At 45.2% G+C, this 19,525-nt stretch overlaps 2 protein-coding genes and 2 non-coding genes across 4 annotated transcripts in view; 2 read left to right on the top strand and 2 right to left on the bottom strand.

Annotated features, from left to right (window-relative positions):
* Positions 1-10,816, top strand: part of LOC117191874 (protein hu-li tai shao) — a 45,339-nt gene extending 34,523 nt beyond the window's left edge. Inside the window, exons 4-10 of the mRNA XM_033396640.1 lie at positions 7,341-7,461; positions 7,536-8,019; positions 8,086-8,806; positions 8,875-8,998; positions 10,190-10,300; positions 10,364-10,658; positions 10,724-10,816. Of these exons, the coding sequence (XP_033252531.1) occupies positions 7,366-7,461; positions 7,536-8,019; positions 8,086-8,806; positions 8,875-8,998; positions 10,190-10,300; positions 10,364-10,658; positions 10,724-10,743 (1,851 nt within the window). The 5' untranslated portion in view covers positions 7,341-7,365 and the 3' untranslated portion in view covers positions 10,744-10,816. The remainder of the gene's footprint in view (positions 1-7,340; positions 7,462-7,535; positions 8,020-8,085; positions 8,807-8,874; positions 8,999-10,189; positions 10,301-10,363; positions 10,659-10,723) is intronic.
* On the bottom strand, positions 3,004-3,076 carry Trnav-aac. Its single transcript has one exon. It is a non-coding gene; the product is annotated as a tRNA-Val (tRNA).
* Positions 3,406-3,487, bottom strand: Trnas-cga. Its single transcript has one exon. It is a non-coding gene; the product is annotated as a tRNA-Ser (tRNA).
* Positions 10,817-16,256: 5,440 nt separating the features above from the next.
* On the top strand, positions 16,257-17,822 carry LOC117191583 (clumping factor B-like). Its single transcript, XM_033396408.1, has one exon. It carries the CDS (start codon positions 16,257-16,259, stop codon positions 17,820-17,822), a length of 1,566 nt encoding a protein of 521 aa, XP_033252299.1.
* The last annotated feature ends 1,703 nt before the right edge of the window (positions 17,823-19,525 follow it).

The raw sequence follows: 19,525 nt of genomic DNA, 5'->3' as shown, positions 1-19,525 counted from the left end.
TGGGCCACTGCTGGTAGTCCCCACTGAAAACTTCATGTATGCATAGAATTTTATTAAGATGGTTCCCCACTTAAATTTTTGATTTAAATAATTGGCAAGACTGTAACCTTTCCGAATATAAACAATTGGCATCAATACATTTACAAACATTCGAGCTATTCCATAACAAACTAGCACGACACCGATGTACTTATTTTTTTGGCCAGTAGTGTATGTACATATGCCACGGGAACTCGGACTGGGATGGAAAACTCGCACAAAATCACTGCACTGGTGTTGGGCTTACTTATCTTGAACTTAGAGCGATCCGCCGATGCTGGCTGGGGTAAGCTTCTCCTTATGGGGAAGGCGAAGATCCGGCTCGAAGGACCAATGTTTGTAGGAGGGCGGATCACCGGAGCGGCTTTCCAGCGACGAGTGGGAAAATATCCAAAAGAAGAAGTCAGAGTTGTTCCAATAAATATGTTCCTTGTATTTCTGTATATATGTAGGTTGTAGGTGCGCGTATGTGCACGACGACAGCTTGTAGCGGGGTGGGAAACGTAACTAAACTAGGCCTTACGATCTATGCTCCCTGATGGCTTGAGCGCCGGGTGGATCGTGGGTCGTAAAGTTTCCCGAGCGCCCTTCCGAGCGCGCGAGAGCGAGTTGAGACCGGAGCGCACGAAGTTGGCACAGTGCGCGGCGATCATCTGCTGCTGGCCTGAACAATATGCATCGAATTTTCTAAAATGACAAACAAATTTCTTTAGTTTTGTAAAACTATGCCGATATTTACCGTATCTTGCGTTTCAAGGCCATGAAAAGCGAATGCAAAAGCATTATTTATTTTTTTTGCTTTGTCGATTCACTTTCTTTTGTGTCTGTCGCCTTCCATTCATTCCTCTCTGGGACTCTTGCTTCTCGGCTGCCAGTCTGTTTTTATGCAATTTTGCTGCACCACTCTTCATAAAGAGGGCGTTGGCGCCAACTTTTCTGCCGGCATTAAGATTTATGTGCGGATTTTGTAATTCAAGCCACGCGACTCACAGGCGACTTTCGGCGCCGTCAGATGCCAGAAGCAGGCAGCAGCAGCAGCAGCAGCAGCGGAAACAACAAGAACGGGTTGTCCAGAACAGTGGAGAATGGGGCAACGAGCCCGACCAGACAGAGTGGCAGCTTGTTAGCAAAACAAACAAAATTAGCAATGGGTAGGGGAGAGAAGGCCAGACGAAAAAGCCTCACGGCTACGGATAGACCAAAACCAAGACAAGACAAGTCGCCGGCTGCTGCTGCTACTGCTACCTTGTTAAAAAATTTCACACGCACAAGAAATTCGCAGAGCAGAGCTACAGGCCCAAATGAAGACATTTTAACGATAACTGTGCCTAGATACGAGACAAGCGAGCACGAAACAGACTCCATATTGGCCGAGCTGTTATAATTAATGCTTAAAAAGCCATTTAGTCACGAAAAAAATTAAAAGGAAAGAAAAAAGTGATTGCAACCTGCTTCCGCCCGGGATCGAACCGGGGGCCTTAGGCAGATGTAATAACCGCTACACCACGGAAACAGCTGGTATTTGAGCGGTCAAATACTTATTAGTGCAAAGCTGGTATTGGAGAGGGAGGCAGTAAACAAATTGAAATATTCAGGCAGGCTCCGTTTTTCATTTACTTTTGCGGATTACGTTTTCAGCCAAAACGTTTCGTTTTCGTTTTAAGGTGCTCCAGTTTTCACATATTTTTTTTATCGATATGTTTCTTTTTCCATCGTTTCTGGCAAAAAAAAACAGCTGACCTGGCTGTTTTGTAAAAATACAGCGTGATTAAAATGCCTTTTATTTTTTCAATTGCTTGTTTTGAAGCAAAACGATTGCAGAAATTACGTGATCTAAGAAGATCTAGTTGCATCTTAGATGCAACACTTGTGTATTTAACATGTCTGACGAACTGTGAGTAACAGCATGCGTATTGAAAATTAAATTGCTAATGGTAAAGCTTTCAGATTTGTGAAGATTTCGGATCGACAAAAAAACTTTCAAAATGATGGAGAAAGTTCAACCCCATTTAGGTGTTACCAGGAAGTTATCTCCCTCTACGCCATTGGCTTCAGTAATGCGATATCTCGCCACTGGCTGCTACCAGTGGGCAGTTGCCAAAGACCACCATATAAACATTGGACGCAGTACATTTGGAAAGATTCTTCACAAACTTATTCCGTTGATGGACAGGCTGTTATCTGTTGAGTTCATTTCGTTGCAGATGAATAATCATCAATTGCAACAATCATATGAATATTTCTATCGGAACTTTAAATTGCCTCGAATTGGTGCCTGTGTGGATGGAACTCACATCAGAATACTAAAGCCTGTACAAAACCACTCTGTGTTCTATAAAAGGAAATGATTTTATAGCATGAATGCCATGGTGGTAACTACAATATGGAGATAATTGCTATTGATGCCATGCACCCTGGTTCCTGCCATGACTCCTTCATTTGGAATCACTCCCCTGCTAGGGAATATTTATCCACGACCATTAATGGGTTTGTTTTGGCTGATTCGGGCTACGCTCTAGAGAGTTTTGTTCTGACTCCTTATAGGAGCGCGGAGATAGCCACCTATCAGCAAAGATTCAACATAAAGCATACTGGAGCACGAAATATTATAGAACGCACCATTGGAGTCCTTAAAAGCCGTTTCCGTTGCTTGCAACGCACTTTAAATTACCCACCAATATTTTGTTGCCAAATTATAAATGTATGCTGTGCCCTGCACAATATTTGTAGAAGACGTAATGTCTTAATCGAGGAATCGTAATTTAAATAGTTTTCGTGTCTGTACCGAAACCTTACCTTGCTGATTTTACTCCTTCCATAAATATTCCGAACTTTCCTAGATCTTATCAAATAAAAAGTTATTCCCGTCTGTCCAATCCATGCTTCCAAGGTTTGGATTTAAAATAGACTTCAGATAAAACGAAACTTGAAAATTGAAAAACGAATGCAAAAAAGTATTCAACCTGTTTCCGCCCGGGATCGAACCGGGGGCCTTCTGCGTGTTAGGCAGATGTGATAACCGCTACACCACGGAAACAGCTGGAAGCAGGGTGACCAAACACGGAACAGTTTCTTTGTACCATAGAAGTGTTGATGAAAAAATATAAAAATACTGTAGAAATCGCTTATTAAGATAAGATTTTAAAGTATTATTGGTTTCATACAGTATGCTTTATAAATAAAATAGGTTATACTGCATTATGTTTCTGCTATCGGCTACAACTTATTAATTAATAAAAAAGGTCGCAAGAATGTCCGACAGTATGCAAAATCATTTCATGAAATCAAAGTCTTTCATCTATTTATATGCTACATTAATTTCGTAGTAAAGTGAAAGCATACAGTGAAAAAAAATGGATGTTTCATCGCAGCCGGTAGGATTCGAACCTACGCTCCCAGAGGGAATCTGATTTCGAGTCAGACGCCTTAACCACTCGGCCACGACTGCTTGTGGAAGGTTCATGTCCAAAGCTGAACATAGCAGAGATGGGTGGCGAAATACTCTACTATTATTTCATTCAATATCTATTTGACAAAGTTCCGCATACGAACACGTTTCGCGTCAAGCTTGTGCAACAAATGATTTAGAATATAGGTTAAATATATTGGAATGGCTGGGCACAAAAAATATGACTTCCACAAATTAGTACAGTATGAATGAAGGCATAAAAAGTAATGATCTATTGCACTTTTTCTCTGTTTCTGGCTGGATGAAATGCTTTTTCAGACGACAACAGCTTCATTATCATCATCAGATCTGTGGCGGTGTCCCACTGACTGACTGACTGAGTTGAGCGACTTGTTGCATTATTGAAACTGAATGAATTCATTTTCTGTGCGACCTTATGGAAACTCTGTGGCATATCACACTTGAGGCGATGGGACAGCTCCAGTTCACCCCCTCTTCAGCTGTCTATCTGTGCTCGATGGAGTGGAGGAGATTACGTAAGATTTCTTCTTTGGTTGCGCGATAATTGAATACTTGGGAAATTTAATTAACGCCAGCGAATACGAGTATATGTATTGTATGTGTGAAAATGATGTACGATCATTCGGTGGGTGTTCAGTTCTTTGAGTCAATTTGGTTCCGAAGATGTTTGCTGTTTTGGCTTTAATCTTATCTTTTATCGTAATGTAGGACTGCATGTTTCTGCTTCTCTCCCTCTCTACCCATTACCGCTCTCAGCATTCTTGAGCTGTCTGTTTTGGGGCCACACTGGCACACGATGCTACCCATGGAAAGACATGGGTGTGTCGCCGCCAAACAAGTGTGATGTAATTGCATAATGTCAACAAGAGTCGGGCGGCGGCAGACAAACTGCGGCGCTGACAGGCCAGGCCAGGCCGACGGCGGCACAGGCAGCGGTTCGCGTCATCGATGGCGTCGCTGTGGCGTTAGCTGCTCCTAAATTTAATTGTTTTCTTCCGCAAAAAAAGGTCAGAAACAGAGAGAAAAGAGAGAAATAGAACGAGAGAATGGTGTCTGCAGCGTTGACAAAGTTAAAGTTCAATAAACTGAAATGTTTTGATAATTGTGCTCAAATTGGGATTCAACAAATCAATTGGTTGATCCATTGACACTGTTGACTATATTGGCCAACCAGTGTGGCCTTATCTCAGTGGAAACGCGTCGATTTTTGGCAGAGAACAACTTTAAAGGCATTCCTTTCTTCGTTCTTCAGTGCATTGAGTATTGAGAGTAGTCAAGGCTCTGCCGCCACCTACGCAAAATTATAACTCTTTTTATACCCGATACTCAAAATGAGGGGGTATATTAGATTTGTGGTAAAAGTGGATGTGTGTAACGTCCAAAAGGAATCGTTTCCGACCCCATAAAGTATATATATTCTTGATCAGCATCAATAGCCGAGTCGATTGAGCCATGTCTGTCTGTCAGTCTGTCCGTCCCCTTCAGCGCCTAGTGCTCAAAGACTATAAGAGCGAGAGCAACGATGTTTCTGTGATATGTCACTGCTACAAGAATATTTCAAAACTTTGCCCCGCCCACTTCCGCCCCCACAAAGGGCGAAAATCTGTGGCATCCACAACTTCGACGATACGAGAAAACTAAAAACGCAGAATCGTAGAAGATGACTATATCTTCTAGAGTGCAAAATCTGAACCAGATCGTATAATTATTATAGCCAGAATCAAGAAAACAATTTCATTTTTTCACGCCCTGTCTCTCTCTAACACACACGTAGCATAGGCGGCTTTGCTTAGAGTAAAACATTAGCGCCTAGATCTCAGAGACTATAAAAGCTAGAGCAACCAAATTTGGTATCCACACTCCTAATATATCGGACCGAGACGAGTTTGTTTCAAAATTTCGCCACACCCCCTTCCGCCCCCGCAAAGGATGAAAATCTGGGGATATTCACAAATCTCAGAGACTATTAAGGCTAGAGTAACCAAATTTGGTATCCGCACTCCTGTTAGATCTCACTATAAAACGTATATCTCAAAATTTCGCCCCACCCCCTTCCGCCCCCACAAAGGACGAAAATCTGTTGCATCCACAATATTGAGGATACGAGAAAACTAAAAACGCAGAATCATAGATAATGATCATATATATCAGATTGCTGAATCTGGATCAGATCAGATCATTTTTATAGCCAAAAGGAACAAATCAATTTGCACTGGCTACGCAGCACCCGACGTCACGCTCAACGCACTCCTTGTCGTGTCGTTTAATATTAGCGGCGTCTGCCGGAGGAGAGCCATACTGACTTAGTATCGGGTATAACTGTAGAGTTGCGGTCTCCGCAGCAACTCACAACGTTCCCCCTCGTTTTTTGTTAGGGCTACTCTGGTGGGAGGGAGTTGATGATCAGCCTACGCAGTAATTGTGAATACTTGTTGGGGATCTACTCCATGCGCCCACACACACACACACACACACACACACACAGAAACCCTCTCGCACGGCAGAGTCCACTTAAAAAGCGTTTATTCATCATTATTCCGTTTGATTGCAGCCAAAAGAACGTCTTCCAGCACCCACGCACCCAGGCATAGTCAGAAAAGGGAAGAGAGCTAAGGAAAGGCAAAGTTCAATTACCTTAGCATCACGATAATTCTGTAAGAATTGGCTCTGTTGTTGTTGTCGTTGGTTGGATGTACATATATGTCCGGTGGGCAATACGTCATCATTTGCAAATAGTCTCTTGTGAATGCAATTTTTTTCCATTAATCTTATCTAATAAGGAAGGAAAAGGGGAACTAAAGCAACAGCCCGCGGTAACAGAACTTGCAAGGGAAGGTGCATGTAGGGAAGGGAATTGGGTCAGCATAAATTAAACACGTTGCTCGTAATTATTGTCTTTGTTGTGCCAGTGTGTCAGAAAGCCGCAGGAGCGTATTCTACCGTTCTTTAGTTGAGCCCAGACATTTTTTAACGATATGTTTTCTCAGCCTCTCTCTGCCGATGACATTCCCTACTTTGTTTACCTTGCTTATTGCATTTGTTTATATATGTATGTATGTTCGAGTACCGCCTGCGGCACCAATACACCAGCATCAGGGTGCAATTTGAAGGTTAGTGCTCACAGTGGCTGGGGTCTGAAACACCACGCCTAAGATTTAAAGAGCAAAGCATTTCTTTCCCGGTCTTGTGTTTATTTATTTTCGATACATCTCCTCTTTCTCTTTGCTCGGATTTTTTTTTTGCTGTTGCTTTTCTTAGTTTTGATTTCCGAGGCATTTATTTGAAATTCGTAAGAAGCAAAATGGATCTTAAAATAGTTTTTTCTGTGTTTTCTTTTCTGCGTTGCTTCTGCTCTGGGTTGTCGCGCCTGTCGTAGCACGTGGGCAGGAAGGAAAGTGTGTGGTTTTCCCCCTGCTTTTCACTGTGTAAAGTGTCAGACTGGGAAGTAAATATAATTTTTTTTTCTTTTTATCCAAAATTATAAATTAAATAAAGTGAAATATGCGGCACAACTCCCTCCTTGGTCCCATCCCTCTCTCCCTCTCTCTATATCTCTGTCTCTTTTGCACTCTCCCCCAAAACAGTTTTGGCCATTCACAGGAAAAGCAGACAGCTAGAAAGTTCTCTCAGTGCTATTCCTCTCTCGCTTAAATTTTGGGTGGTTGTGTTTGCCCGCTCTCTCTCTCTGTTGCCACCCCCTTTTTCCATTTCGCATGTGTTTGTGTGTGTACATAACGGGAACAGTGTAGAACCGTGATTTGCCGTTTTAAGGTCAGTTGAAAATTTTCCAGCTGAGCGTAAAGTAAGCGTACAAAATGTGAAGGAAAAGCAATTTGAAAATAAAATTCCCTTTTCCCCTTTACGTTTGCAGCATTTAAACAGAAAAGGAAGCAAACATGACTGAAGTCGAGCAACTGCCACAGAATGGCATAGACCCAACCGCCGGCGATCACGACGAGGACAGCAAAGCGCGTCCCGCCGATATTGAACAGGTAAGTGGCGATTGAAAGCAATTTCTGCCTTTTCCGATGCACCATCACCTCTGGGTCACGTCGATCTTCCACAGGATATGCGCGAAATGGAGCGCCGCAAACGCGTCGAGGCCATTATGGGCTCGAGGCTGTTCCGCGAGGAACTGGAACGCATCGTCGATTCGGCCCGTGAGGTAGGTGGCGGGGCCAGCGGCATACTGCCGCACCTGTCGGACATTGTGGGCGTGCCGGTGAGCCGGGTGGGCAGCGTTTTCAAGAGCAGCAGTTGCATGGTGCCCATCAACGATATACGCGGCGTGGAGTCCATAGGCTATGCCAAGGGCGAGAAAATACTCCGCTGCAAGCTGGCTGCCACATTCCGTCTGTTGGATTTGTACGGCTGGACGCAGGGTCTGGGGGCACAGATCACCGCACGCCTAAAGGTCGATCAGGAGTACTTCCTGGTCAATCCCTATGGCCTGCTCTATCATGAAGTCACTGCCTCGGCGCTAAACAAGGTGGATATGCAGGGCCATATTGTGGAGCAGGGCACCACCAACTTTGGCGTGAACAAAAGCCGTAAGTCGCCAACACCCTTTGCATTTAATATTTGAAATTTTTAACATTTCCGCTCCCCCCAACCAGACTTTGTCCTCCACTCGGTGGTGCATGCAGCACGCCCCGACATTCGCTGCGCCATCTACAGTGGCTGCAGTCCGGTTGTGGCCATCTCTTCGTTGAAGACCGGCCTGCTGCCCCTCACCAGGGATTCCTGTGTGCTGGGCGAGATCACCACGCACGCGTACACGGGTCTGCTCGATGAGGAGGAGCGCAACCGCCTTGTCCGCAGCCTGGGGCCCAACTCCAAGGTCATACTGTTGGCCAACCACGGCGCCCTATGCTGCGGCGAGACCATCGAAGAGGCCTTCTTCGCCGCCTGCCACATTGTGCAGGCGTGCGAGACGCAACTGAAGCTTCTACCCGTGGGTGTCGACAATCTCGTCCTGATTCCCGAGGAGACGCGCAAGATCATCTACGAGCAGTCGCGCCGGCCCCCAGAGGACCTGGAGAAGAAGTTTGCCGCCGTCACGGCTGCCGAGGATGGGGCCACTGCCACGGAGACTGCTGTCGCTGAACAGGCGGCTCCCACGCCCAAAATCGGCAGTCCGCCCAAGTGGCGTGTTGGGGGAGCCGACTTCGAGGCCCATATGCGCATGCTGGACAATGCTGGCTATCGCACAGGCTACATCTACCGCCATCCCCTGATTAAATCGGATCCACCCAAGCCCAAGAACGACGTGGAGCTGCCACCGGCCGTGTCATCTCTCGGCTATCTGCTCGAAGAGGAGGAGCTCTTTAGACAGGGGTAAGGGAAAAGCCAAGGCTCTTCCAAGAGTGATCCTAACGATTCCAATTATCTAATGCCTCCAACAGCATCTGGAAGAAGGGAGATCTGCGCAAAGGAGGCGACCGCAGTCGCTGGCTCAACTCCCCGAATGTGTATCAGAAGGTCGAAGTCCTGGAGACGGGTACCCCAGATCCCAAGAAAATCACAAAGGTAGAGATCATAACTTTCGAAGATAGACATCAGACCACGACAGCGTCCACACAGCAGCGGAATGTTGCTAGCCTTAAGGAGATTGAAGGGAATTAGTTGAGCCGACCAACCCACACCAACCCAACCCAACCCAACCCAAAGAAAACCCCACACTACCCAGACATTCCACTTGCTCCGCCTCCATTTATGATTTCCCCTTTAGCTAGTTTCAGTTTCGATTCTGCTGCTAAACTTGCGAATATATTCACGCATAATAATTGTATGCCTAGCCACTAAGTAAATCAAAGTAATCGTCTAAAATATTAGTACATGAACTATATATTTATATACACTCTAATATATTTTGAAAATAGATTTTTAAATCGTGCTAAACAAAACAAAAAGATATTTTTCCCGCTTTGCCAGCAAACAATTTCTGTAATTTGTGCATTACATTACCCAAATAAATATTTAACTTAAAACCAAAAATAACTCTTGCATAGATGGATGATTTTGTGCCTCCTTTACGGGGTCTTCCCCTGCTGTCTGTCTCTCTGCCTTTCTTCCACTATAACGAATCGAACGAATGCTCTGTAAAACAATGCAAAGAAAGAGAAAGAAATTTGTTATTAAGTATTTAATCATTCAAATACAAAACCGTTTCATTTATATTCATTTTATCCAACATTTTCATTTTTTAAAACATTTGTTTGTTCCTTTGACATTTAAACAAATTTTTCTTTTCATGTTTTCTTTGCATTATGGTTAAGATTTCTTTCAATTAAATATATATATATTTTTTTTTTAATATTTGTATAAATCTTTTCTTTACGTATTTTTTTCTTCCTCATTTGTTCTCAAGGCACAAAATTATTTCTGATTGTTATTTTTGTTATCTTAAGAACATTTTCGATAATACAATAGTTAAAAAAACAAAAAAAAAACATTGATTATAAATGCTTAAAGAATTGTATTTTTTATATAATTAACACTGAAGCGTATATATGTATAAGATGTATAAGCCCAACAAACGTTGGGCTAACGCCTATAGACAGCATTTCGATGTAGCTTTAAGTATTTTAGATTTAAGCATATCGGCCCCTAAATTAAACAAATTTCTTTCTCTTTCTTTTCTACTTGCATTGTCCCACCCCATTGCCCCACACCGTAAAAATGCTTGCGTGCTCAAATTGAACACTATAACCTTCAAAGTGGGTCGCTAAGGGTTCACCCACACATTCGACGCCCGTGAGGATCGAAGATCCGCTGCAGTTTGTGCCATGTGGGACGAATACCAAGGAGTTTAAGCGCATCCAACAGCAAGTCAGTATTCATTTAGTTGATTCAATTCCCCTTTAGATCATCCCCTATGTATGCTTGTCTTAGATCAAGGATAATCGACGTGCGGACAAAATCTCAGCTGGACCACAGTCTCATATACTGGAGGGCGTGACCTGGGACGAAGCGAACCGCATCAAAGATGCCACTGTCTCGCAGGCCGGTGATCGTGTGGTGCTAATGGGCGCCGCCTCCAAGGGAATCATTCAGCGGGGCTTCCAGCACAATGCGACTGTCTACAAGACGCCATACGCTAAGAATCCCTTCGACAATGTGACCGACGATGAGCTGAATGAGTACAAGCGGACGGTGGAGCGCAAAAAGAAGAGCATTCATGGCGAATGTAAGTGTGCATCTAAGATCCTGTCTGTTATACATCATTCACTCAAATATTTGTACATCTTTCAGACACCGATACGGACTTTTAGGAATCAGAGGCTCTTAACTCGATGCAGGCAGCGGGAGCTTTGGCTCATGCTAAACACGCACAGAGCGAACCCGAGACGGGTATGTCATGTTCGTGCCATCCGTTTGGCTACATTTGGCTAGATCTGCATTAATAACCCTCCAAATCTGTTGTTTCCCATAACATTTCTGTAATATTTTAGAACACCAAATTATCCAGATTCAAACGCAACAGGCGCCCATTCCCAGCCAAGCGGAAGTTGTATTGAGCGATGGTAAGTCCAGTCCATGTTCTCTGTTCCTATCTTTTTATGTTTTGCTACTATCCAGTTCATATAATCGTGATCGTATGATTTACCATACTCCAATACCGAACACATCCATATAATGCTCAGAGTTATGTCTTTGCTTGGCCAATATATGAACAAAATTTCAATTTTCAGATGTCTTATGTTTTTTTTAATGTGTTAAGTCCTTATGTATTGCCTTTTTATCCCATTCCATTCCTCTGGATGCATTTGTTTTATGATTGTTTTAGTTTATTACGTTTATAAGTTACATAAGTTACACGCAGAAACACGATAAATCTAACGAAGTTATTTGTTTTGTTTATTTTATGGATCATCTAGTTTAAGGCATTTATTATAATTATTAGACTTCTAACATTTGATAACCTATTTTTTTCTTATGCTATTTTCCCCTCTTTATTTTTTTTATCTGCCTAACACAAACACACACACGCCTATAAATAAATTTACAAAATAATGATAAAAAAAAACGAGGTGGAACGTTGTGAGTTGCTGCGGACACCGCAACTCTACATATATAACCGATACTAAGTCAGTATGGCTCTCCTGCGGCAGACGCCGCTAATATTGAACCACACGACAAAGAGTGCGTGCGAGAGAGACAGAAAATCAGTCTGAGCGTGACGTCGGGCGCTGCGTAGCCACTGAAAATTGATTTCTTGCTTTTGGCTACAAAAATGATCCGATCTGATCCAGATTCAGCAATCTGATAGATATGGTCATTATCTATGATTCTGCGTTTTTAGTTTTCTCGAATGTGCAATATTGTGGATGCAACAGATTTTCGTCTTTTGTGGGGGCGGAAGGGGGTGGGACGAAATTCTGAGATATACGTTTTATAGTGAGATCTAACAGAAGTGCGGATACCAAATTTGGTTACTCTAGCTTTAATAGTCTCTGAGATTTGTGGATGCCCCAGATTTTCGTCCTTTGCGGGGGCGGAAGGGGGTGTGGCGAAATTTGGACACGAAACGGTCAAGGCCGATATCACAGGAGTGTGGATACCAAATTTGGTTGCTCTGGCTCTTATAGGTTCTGAGATCCTTGAACTCATATTTTGCAATTGACAAAACCGACCATGAAACCTGTGTGTTAGAGAGAGACAGAGCGAGAAAGAATGAAATTGTTTTCTTGATTCTGGCTATAATCATTATACGATCTGGTTCAGATTTTGCACTGTAGAAGATATGGTCATCCTCACCGATTCTGCGCTTTTGGTTTTATCGTATCTTTAAAAATGTGGATGCCACAGATTTTCGTCCTTTGTGGGGGCGGAAGTGGGCGGGGCGAAGTTTTGAAATATTTTTGTAGCAGTGACATATCACAGAAGTCTGGATCCAAAACATCGTTGCTCTAGCTCTTATAGTCTTTGAGCACTAGGCGCTGAAGGGGACGGACGGACGGACGGACGGACGGACGGACAGACAGACAGACAGGGCTCAATCGACTCGGCTATTGATGCTGATCAAGAATATATATTCTTTATGGGGTCGGAAACGATTCCTTCTGGACGTTACACACATCCACTTTTACCACAAATCTAATATACCCCAATACTCATTTTGAGTATCGGGTATAAAAACCTATACTTAACAAAAAAGTACTCGTAGCACTTGACACAGTCTCGACTTCGTTTCTGTGAGGAAAATAATTCAAAATTGTTTAATACTTTCACTCCACTACTGTCTCTACTGTACACCACTTATTCTGCAGTTTAATAGCTCCTAGCCAACGGTCCTAAAACTGTTTTAGTTAGTTATACTAACTAGATGTAGATATCGGTATTTTTGCATACTAATTATCGTGTTACTCCTATATTTGTATATTACATACTTTAAATACTTTTCGGTGCCAAGAAAGAACATCCAACTGTTGTATGCCGTGTATTAAATGAGTATTATTTTCAACGATCAACAACAAATCACAGCACAACAACAACTACTACGCACAGCAAAAAAGCTAAGCTATAGATCAGATCGGAACGCATTCTCCTTTGCAGAAAATCCATCTATGACAGTCCCCCGTCCGTTTACCAGTTCAGTATTTAATAACTTTCCTCTCCACTTGAATATAAATTCATTTGATAAAAACTGTGTGTAGGGGTGTACGAATAAAACCAATTACAAATGTAATATAAATATAGTGTAAAGAATAAACCAGACCAACCATCAACAACAAGAACCAACCAGCCCCGAAGCTCTCAGAAGAACACAAAACTTGTACTTCTACTACCACTACATACAATACTACCTTTTCTACTACTACTACTACCAACCCTACTACTACTTCTGCTGCTGCGCTCTATAGTGTAACCACAAAGTCAGGCTTAAAACAGCTAAACAAAAAAAAACACTTATTTTTGAGCTAGAGGTGAGTGCAGCCCCAAAAGGTTTAGTGTGTAGAAACCAAAGCCATCACAAATCGAATAAATTTACTCGTAGTATATACTATATAGTTTATAGAAAGCAAAAGAACAGAACATCCGCATCTGCACACTAAACCCCATTCGACATGACATGTTAACTGCTGCCGCCTTGCATTGCCACAGAACTTTCTGCTCGGCTCGGCTCTGCCCTGTTTTGTTTTGTTTGGTTTTATTTTGTGTTGCCATTCAGAGCCAATCAATCATTCTTCTGGCCATTCTAGCTCCATTGTCCAAGGAATTCTTTGGCTTTTAGTCTATACTAATACACATCTATGCAGCATGCTTGCTTATTCAGTACTAAACCTAGACACCTAGACTGAAAGGTTTCAGCTCACTTTCTACACTAAGTATTTCTAGATTAAGGCATACAATTTAAGGGCTTTACTCTAGACGCCGTTTTCGTGTGTTTGCCATGCCATTTAATTGTTTTATTTGATTTCTCAATACTGTTTTAGCCACACTTAGTTTTATAAATGGCGAACGCTCTCACACAGCAACAAATCGCAAGCCGCCAACAGGCCGAGGTAACAAAAATTCCCCCCTCCACCCAAAAAAAGAAAAGAAAAAACCGAAGAGTTTTCCTTCAATGTACTCAGGCTGTACGCCCAGGAACGCTCATGTATATAATCCCAACTAATTAATTGGTGTATATTTGTATGCAAAGATAACCCTTCTATATACTCGTATATAGTCTACTAAAACAAAGTCACCAAAACAAAAGCACCCGAACTAAACCCTAGCTCTAGTCCATCCATACTATCAATCTAATTCAGCAATTCAGTTCATACTCCGGTTAGATGATGGAATATATCATTCAGAACTATTCGGTTTGGTGGAAGCAATCGTATTACCCCTTGCTATGGCAATGGCCAGGAATATTTATTATTTGTAATCAAGTTTCAGCCTAGGTACAGTCCCCTTGGATATACACACACTCTTATACATCCAAACAAACAAAAAATACGTATCGAAATCTATCTATGTATGTACTACTCCCCCCTGCCCTCGTATGTATTCATCGAGTCCCAGACTCCCTTTACGTATTTTGCCATAGATACTAATTGTACACCTCTTTGGCTCTTCTCTCCATATTTTCGTCTTGCATTGTGAAGCTGTGCAAGTCCTTGAGAAGTCGTCCATGGGTAAGGAGACCGAGACACCCACCAGTTCAGATGCGAACAGCCACGGGCATGAGCTGGACAAGGAGAATAACCGTATTCGGAATAGAAGCGTCTCTTCGACTAGCAAGTGTCGCCGCGATCTATTCCCAGCGCCAAAGAGCGATCCTCCGTCGATTGAATTAGATATGGGGTCGGGCTCGGGCTCGGGCTCGGGGTCGGGCTCGGGTTCTGGGGTGGCCGACTTGGCACAGCATCTGGTTCCTGTCCAGCAAGGGCAGGACCAGCTTTATTCCAATGTTTATGCGGCAGTTGCCGCCGCCTCCTTGGGGCAATGCTCTCAGTCGGAGATTTGCTCGGCCCTGCTGAGGACCCTTCATACCGAGCAATTGGTCAATATGGCTGCCTACTATCACAGCTCAAATGGTACGTCTAGTACGGGAACGGGCACAGGCTCCTCCAACATAGTCCGGCGCCCGCTGGAGCCGGCCAACACCAATCTCATTCACCCGCCGTACCGCACCCACTCGCACTTTGGATTCCAGTCCCCCCGTCAGATGCCATGCGCGGCCCACAAGCATCTGCCAGGGCGCGACGGTTTGGCCGCACTGGGCTACTGGCCCATGCAGCGTGCCATCAGTTACGAGGAGATCTTCGCCAGTCCCCGCTACGAGCAGCTCTGCCAGCCCTGCATCGACAAGCTGCTGCGCCTCAAGCCGGAGCTGCAGCGCGTGCACGGACCCAACAGTGGCTCCTGCGAGGAGGATCTGGCCAGCATGGGCAGCGGCAGTGTCACGCCCAAGCAGCAAAGGCTGGTGCCACTGCCAGAGATACTCGGCTTCGGGCAACAAGATGCCAGCACGCAGACCTCGCTTCAGTCCACGAACTTTCTCAGCGAAATCGACTGGCTAGACCATGAGGGGGACCCAGAGACCAATACCACAATGACTGACAATACGGCGGATGATCTGCCGCAAATCCTGCAAGATTTTGAGGATAGTCTCAGCCTGGCCGGCGAAAACCTGCAGAAACTGGTGGCAACCACCAAAAGGCTTCAACCCCTGGAGTTGGATGACACGGAAGTGCCAGAACCTGGCACGCTCTTCCGATCGATCAGCCTGGAGAACATTCCGAATGCCATCGACTCGCTTTGCCTGGTGGAACTGGCGACGGAGTTAGCCGACGACACGAGCGATTCATCTAACGAGTCCATTATCCACTTTGAAGAAAAGCGTGACGATGAGAAGCCTGTCACACCCGTTCCGAACGACCCGGAAGAGGCCACTGAAAAGGAGAAGGTCCAGATTGAACGCAACGATGAAAAGGATGTCGATGAGAATGAGAACGAGATCGAGACAGGCACAGAGTTCGAAGGCTTCACCAGTAGCTCTGAGTCGGCAGATCCCTTCCATGGGGAGGAGATTCCTGCAAGATACCAACCCCCGCAGGACAGCGAGACTTTCTCACAGATGGAGCTGGAAATCCTGAAGCGCATCGAGGTAGACAAAGTCAGGGAGAGCGAGCCCATCTTTGGCAAAATTGATCACAGCATTCGCAACAAGCTGACGCCCAAGAAGCTGCAGCATCTGGTCCGCGAGGAGATGTTCCGCACCTGCACGCACGTCTACACCTGTCCGGGTACGAGAACGAGCCGGATCTAAACCAGCACAAACTCGGCCCTGTCCATGCACAACATCAGTGCGCCGTGCAGTTCCACGGCCCACAAGCATCTGGTGACGCGACCCTGCCTTCGATTATCGCAGTCTTTGTCAAATCCCCAGCCACAGCAGCAGGAGGAGGAGGAGCAGTCGGAGGAGAGGGACCGCCTGGACACCCAACCGAGTAGCCCTCTGAAGCGTACCATCTCCTCCACGACCTTCGTGTGCCGTCGCAGTCCCAACAGGAAGCGCAATTTCATCCAGGAGAACATCCGCAATGTCGGCAGGCCGCGATCGGCCACAAGGCCAACGACCAGTTCGATCAAAAAGCAAAGGACTATGTCACAGCCCAGGAGCGCTGCCAGCGTGTCGTCCGTGTGCACCTTCGAGATCGGCCAGCGGGACAACGGGTCTCGTCTTTGGGTGTCCCTACCCACGCCACCGCGTGCCCAGAACCGGAATGCTGCAAGCAGTCCAAGCACTCCGCGCCAAATGCCACGCAGTCCGTACTCGCCCCATAACAAGCGACGCAAAGCGGGTGTTTATCTTACGCCTGTGCGGCGTTGCGCCATGAACCCGGCCTTGAACCTCGATCGGATCTCGTCGGACACATCGCTGAACTACTCCTTGGATCGCACGCTCTCGAGCAGCACGTTCTGCGTGCCTACAGAGGGTGAGCCCGAGGCGGATAACGTGTCGACAACCACATTCGAGGTTGACTGCAGTCAGGATCAGGGGCACGAGCAGGAGGATCAAAGCCCGGTCTCCACTCAAAATGAATCTTCAGCAGCTATGGGAGCAGACGTTGGGAATGCCACCGCATGCAGCATTTACTACAGTGCCAATGACAACACTCAGGATCAGAGTCACGAATCGGTGCAAACTTTAAGCGATAGATCCCTGACAAGCGATGAACAGCCAACGGAAGGGGAGACTGCCGGTGATGGCCAGGATGATACCAGAAATGACACAGATTCGACTAAAGACTCCTCCCACGTAATAGAAGCTGATACTGAGACATCCTGCAAGAGTTCTGAAAGGATACAATCAATTGAGTTCGAAGTTCAAGAGGCAGAAACGCAGACAAATCTAGATGCCAGTGAAGAAAATTCATCCTCGTCGGATGGTCATTCGAATACGGAAGAAGAAGAAACCCCTGTAGAGGCCGAAGTAACTAATCGCGACTCGAATGCTAGGAGCTCTACTTCATTCAAAAGTGTTCTCGAAATGTCCACTCAAAGTGGGGACGGAGACGAAGACACGGAGAGAGACACCGGAGGAACTTCAACGGAAAAGCAGCTTGTGGGCTCCGATGCCGAAGCAGATGAATCGAACGACGACGAAACGGATACAAAGAATACTTCCGATAAAGCGGAGGACAGTGAAGGGGAACAAGAATCCAGTGTAATCGGAGGAGATCTAAGACGGATTGAATCAGGACCGATTGGAGACTCGACAAATGACGGGGAAAACTCCGGCAATGTGGAAGAGATGCCTTCGACTAGTCTAACATTGGGGCTCACCGAAGAGGAACTTCGCGACGAGGAGGAGGTGGGAGCGATGACCAGAGCAATGCCGCCGTCGAAGTGTTAGATATGCCAGAATCTGAAACTGATGACGAAAAACCAGCAGATGCGTCAAAGGAAACCCAGAATCGCGAAACTGGGGGAGTAGGAACATCAGAGGAGTCTGATGACGATGAGGAAGTTGTCCTGGTAACGAATTGCACTTTACAGGGCACGCAAATCCATGTGTGGGAGAACGTGGTACAAGAAGAGGATGTGGATCCTACTCCGGACACGTTGAAACACGATAAAGATCTCGATAAACAAACGGATGCAACTGATTGATTGTCAAAACAGAGCCGAGCAAATCCCCAATATTTCTTCTCTTGCGCATCTATTTTTTTCCACTTTTCTTCTCCACATTTGCTGTGTCCAAGCAGTCAGTCCTCCAGGCCCCCGTCAGATATTTTTATTTTTGTAGGTCTTAAAGGAATCACATTTACAGTTTTTATGTACCCTATTGCTTGGCATGAATGGAATTTTTGAGTTGTAGCCTTGTTTATGTGCACTTTACAACGTATCATATGTATTCTAACCCACAAAAAACACGATTAATTAATTTTATGTATGGCAAAGGGTTTGTATTGAATGAAAGTATCAAATAAAGATTTATTTTGTAATATATTTATTATTATTTAAATGGTTCAAGGTGTACAAATCCTCCAGAGGTCCCCCAGTGGTTGCGTTGAGTCCTGTGGGCAGCTACGTCGTACACTGTTAAATGTTTAATGTAATAAATACAATATATCGTATACTATTAAGTGGAACCCGGATACCATCGTCTGCGTCTGCGTTTTCTTCATTGTTTCGTGCAGTTTCCCCCTCTATATCCCTCCCCCACACACACCTACCAAGCATTTATACACACTCATACTCATACTCATCCCCCCCACGCCCAACATGCACATGCTCCCTTCTTTCTTACTTTCAGAGGTACGGTCTTATTTGTCCCGGAAATATTCATTTCTGTGGGATCCCAGGCAGTACCTTGATGCCTGCGTCGGTGCCACCCATCGAGTGCAGCAGGTGAATGTAATACACAAGGTGGATACCGTCAGCAGGCACAACTATCCCCCCATCAACATCCACAACAACAGCAACCACAATACGACCATGGAGAACACTGCGACAAGCGCCTGGGTGGATCTGCCCAGCAGCACACCGCATCGAGGTCCCATCGTTACCTCTTCGAATGCCGGCGAGACGGTTCCATTCCGGACAATCTCTCACTATGGATTTAATTGTCCACTCAATAGTGCACCCAGCATCCTGTTCCATCCAGAACACAAATCCATTTGGCAAAATGTATCTGAGCAGCGGGAAAATGTGTTCTCTTTCATTAATCTGTCGATCTTGACCAAGGAGAATCGGAAGATGCTCGATTTCCTGGCAGCTGCAGCAACACCAACATTGACGTCGACAGTCAAGCAGCAGCCATTGTCTTCACCCACCTATGTCTCGGAGAAGCAGATTCAATTGGAGCCAACGCCCCCTCAGAGGAAGCAGCGCGTTTACATTGCCACGGCGAGCAGTGGCAGAAGCAGGAAGGAGGCAGGAGGCCGAAGGAGGAAGGTCATCGATGAAGAGATCCACTACATCTCGCAGCAGCTGGCCACGCAACAGCGAACCGCTCAGATACTCCAAGATCAGCCAGCCCCTACTCGTGCTCCGCTGGCCACGCCCACACCGTCCCAGTTGCTGCAGCGCAGCAATTCGCACCGGTCCTGTGCC

This window comes from Drosophila miranda, assembly GCF_003369915.1.
Source record: "Drosophila miranda strain MSH22 chromosome Y unlocalized genomic scaffold, D.miranda_PacBio2.1 Contig_Y1_pilon, whole genome shotgun sequence".
Classification (NCBI taxonomy): domain Eukaryota; kingdom Metazoa; phylum Arthropoda; class Insecta; order Diptera; family Drosophilidae; genus Drosophila; species Drosophila miranda.
Note: the sequence above shows the minus strand (reverse complement) of the source record. Positions and strands in the feature narration are given on the sequence as shown.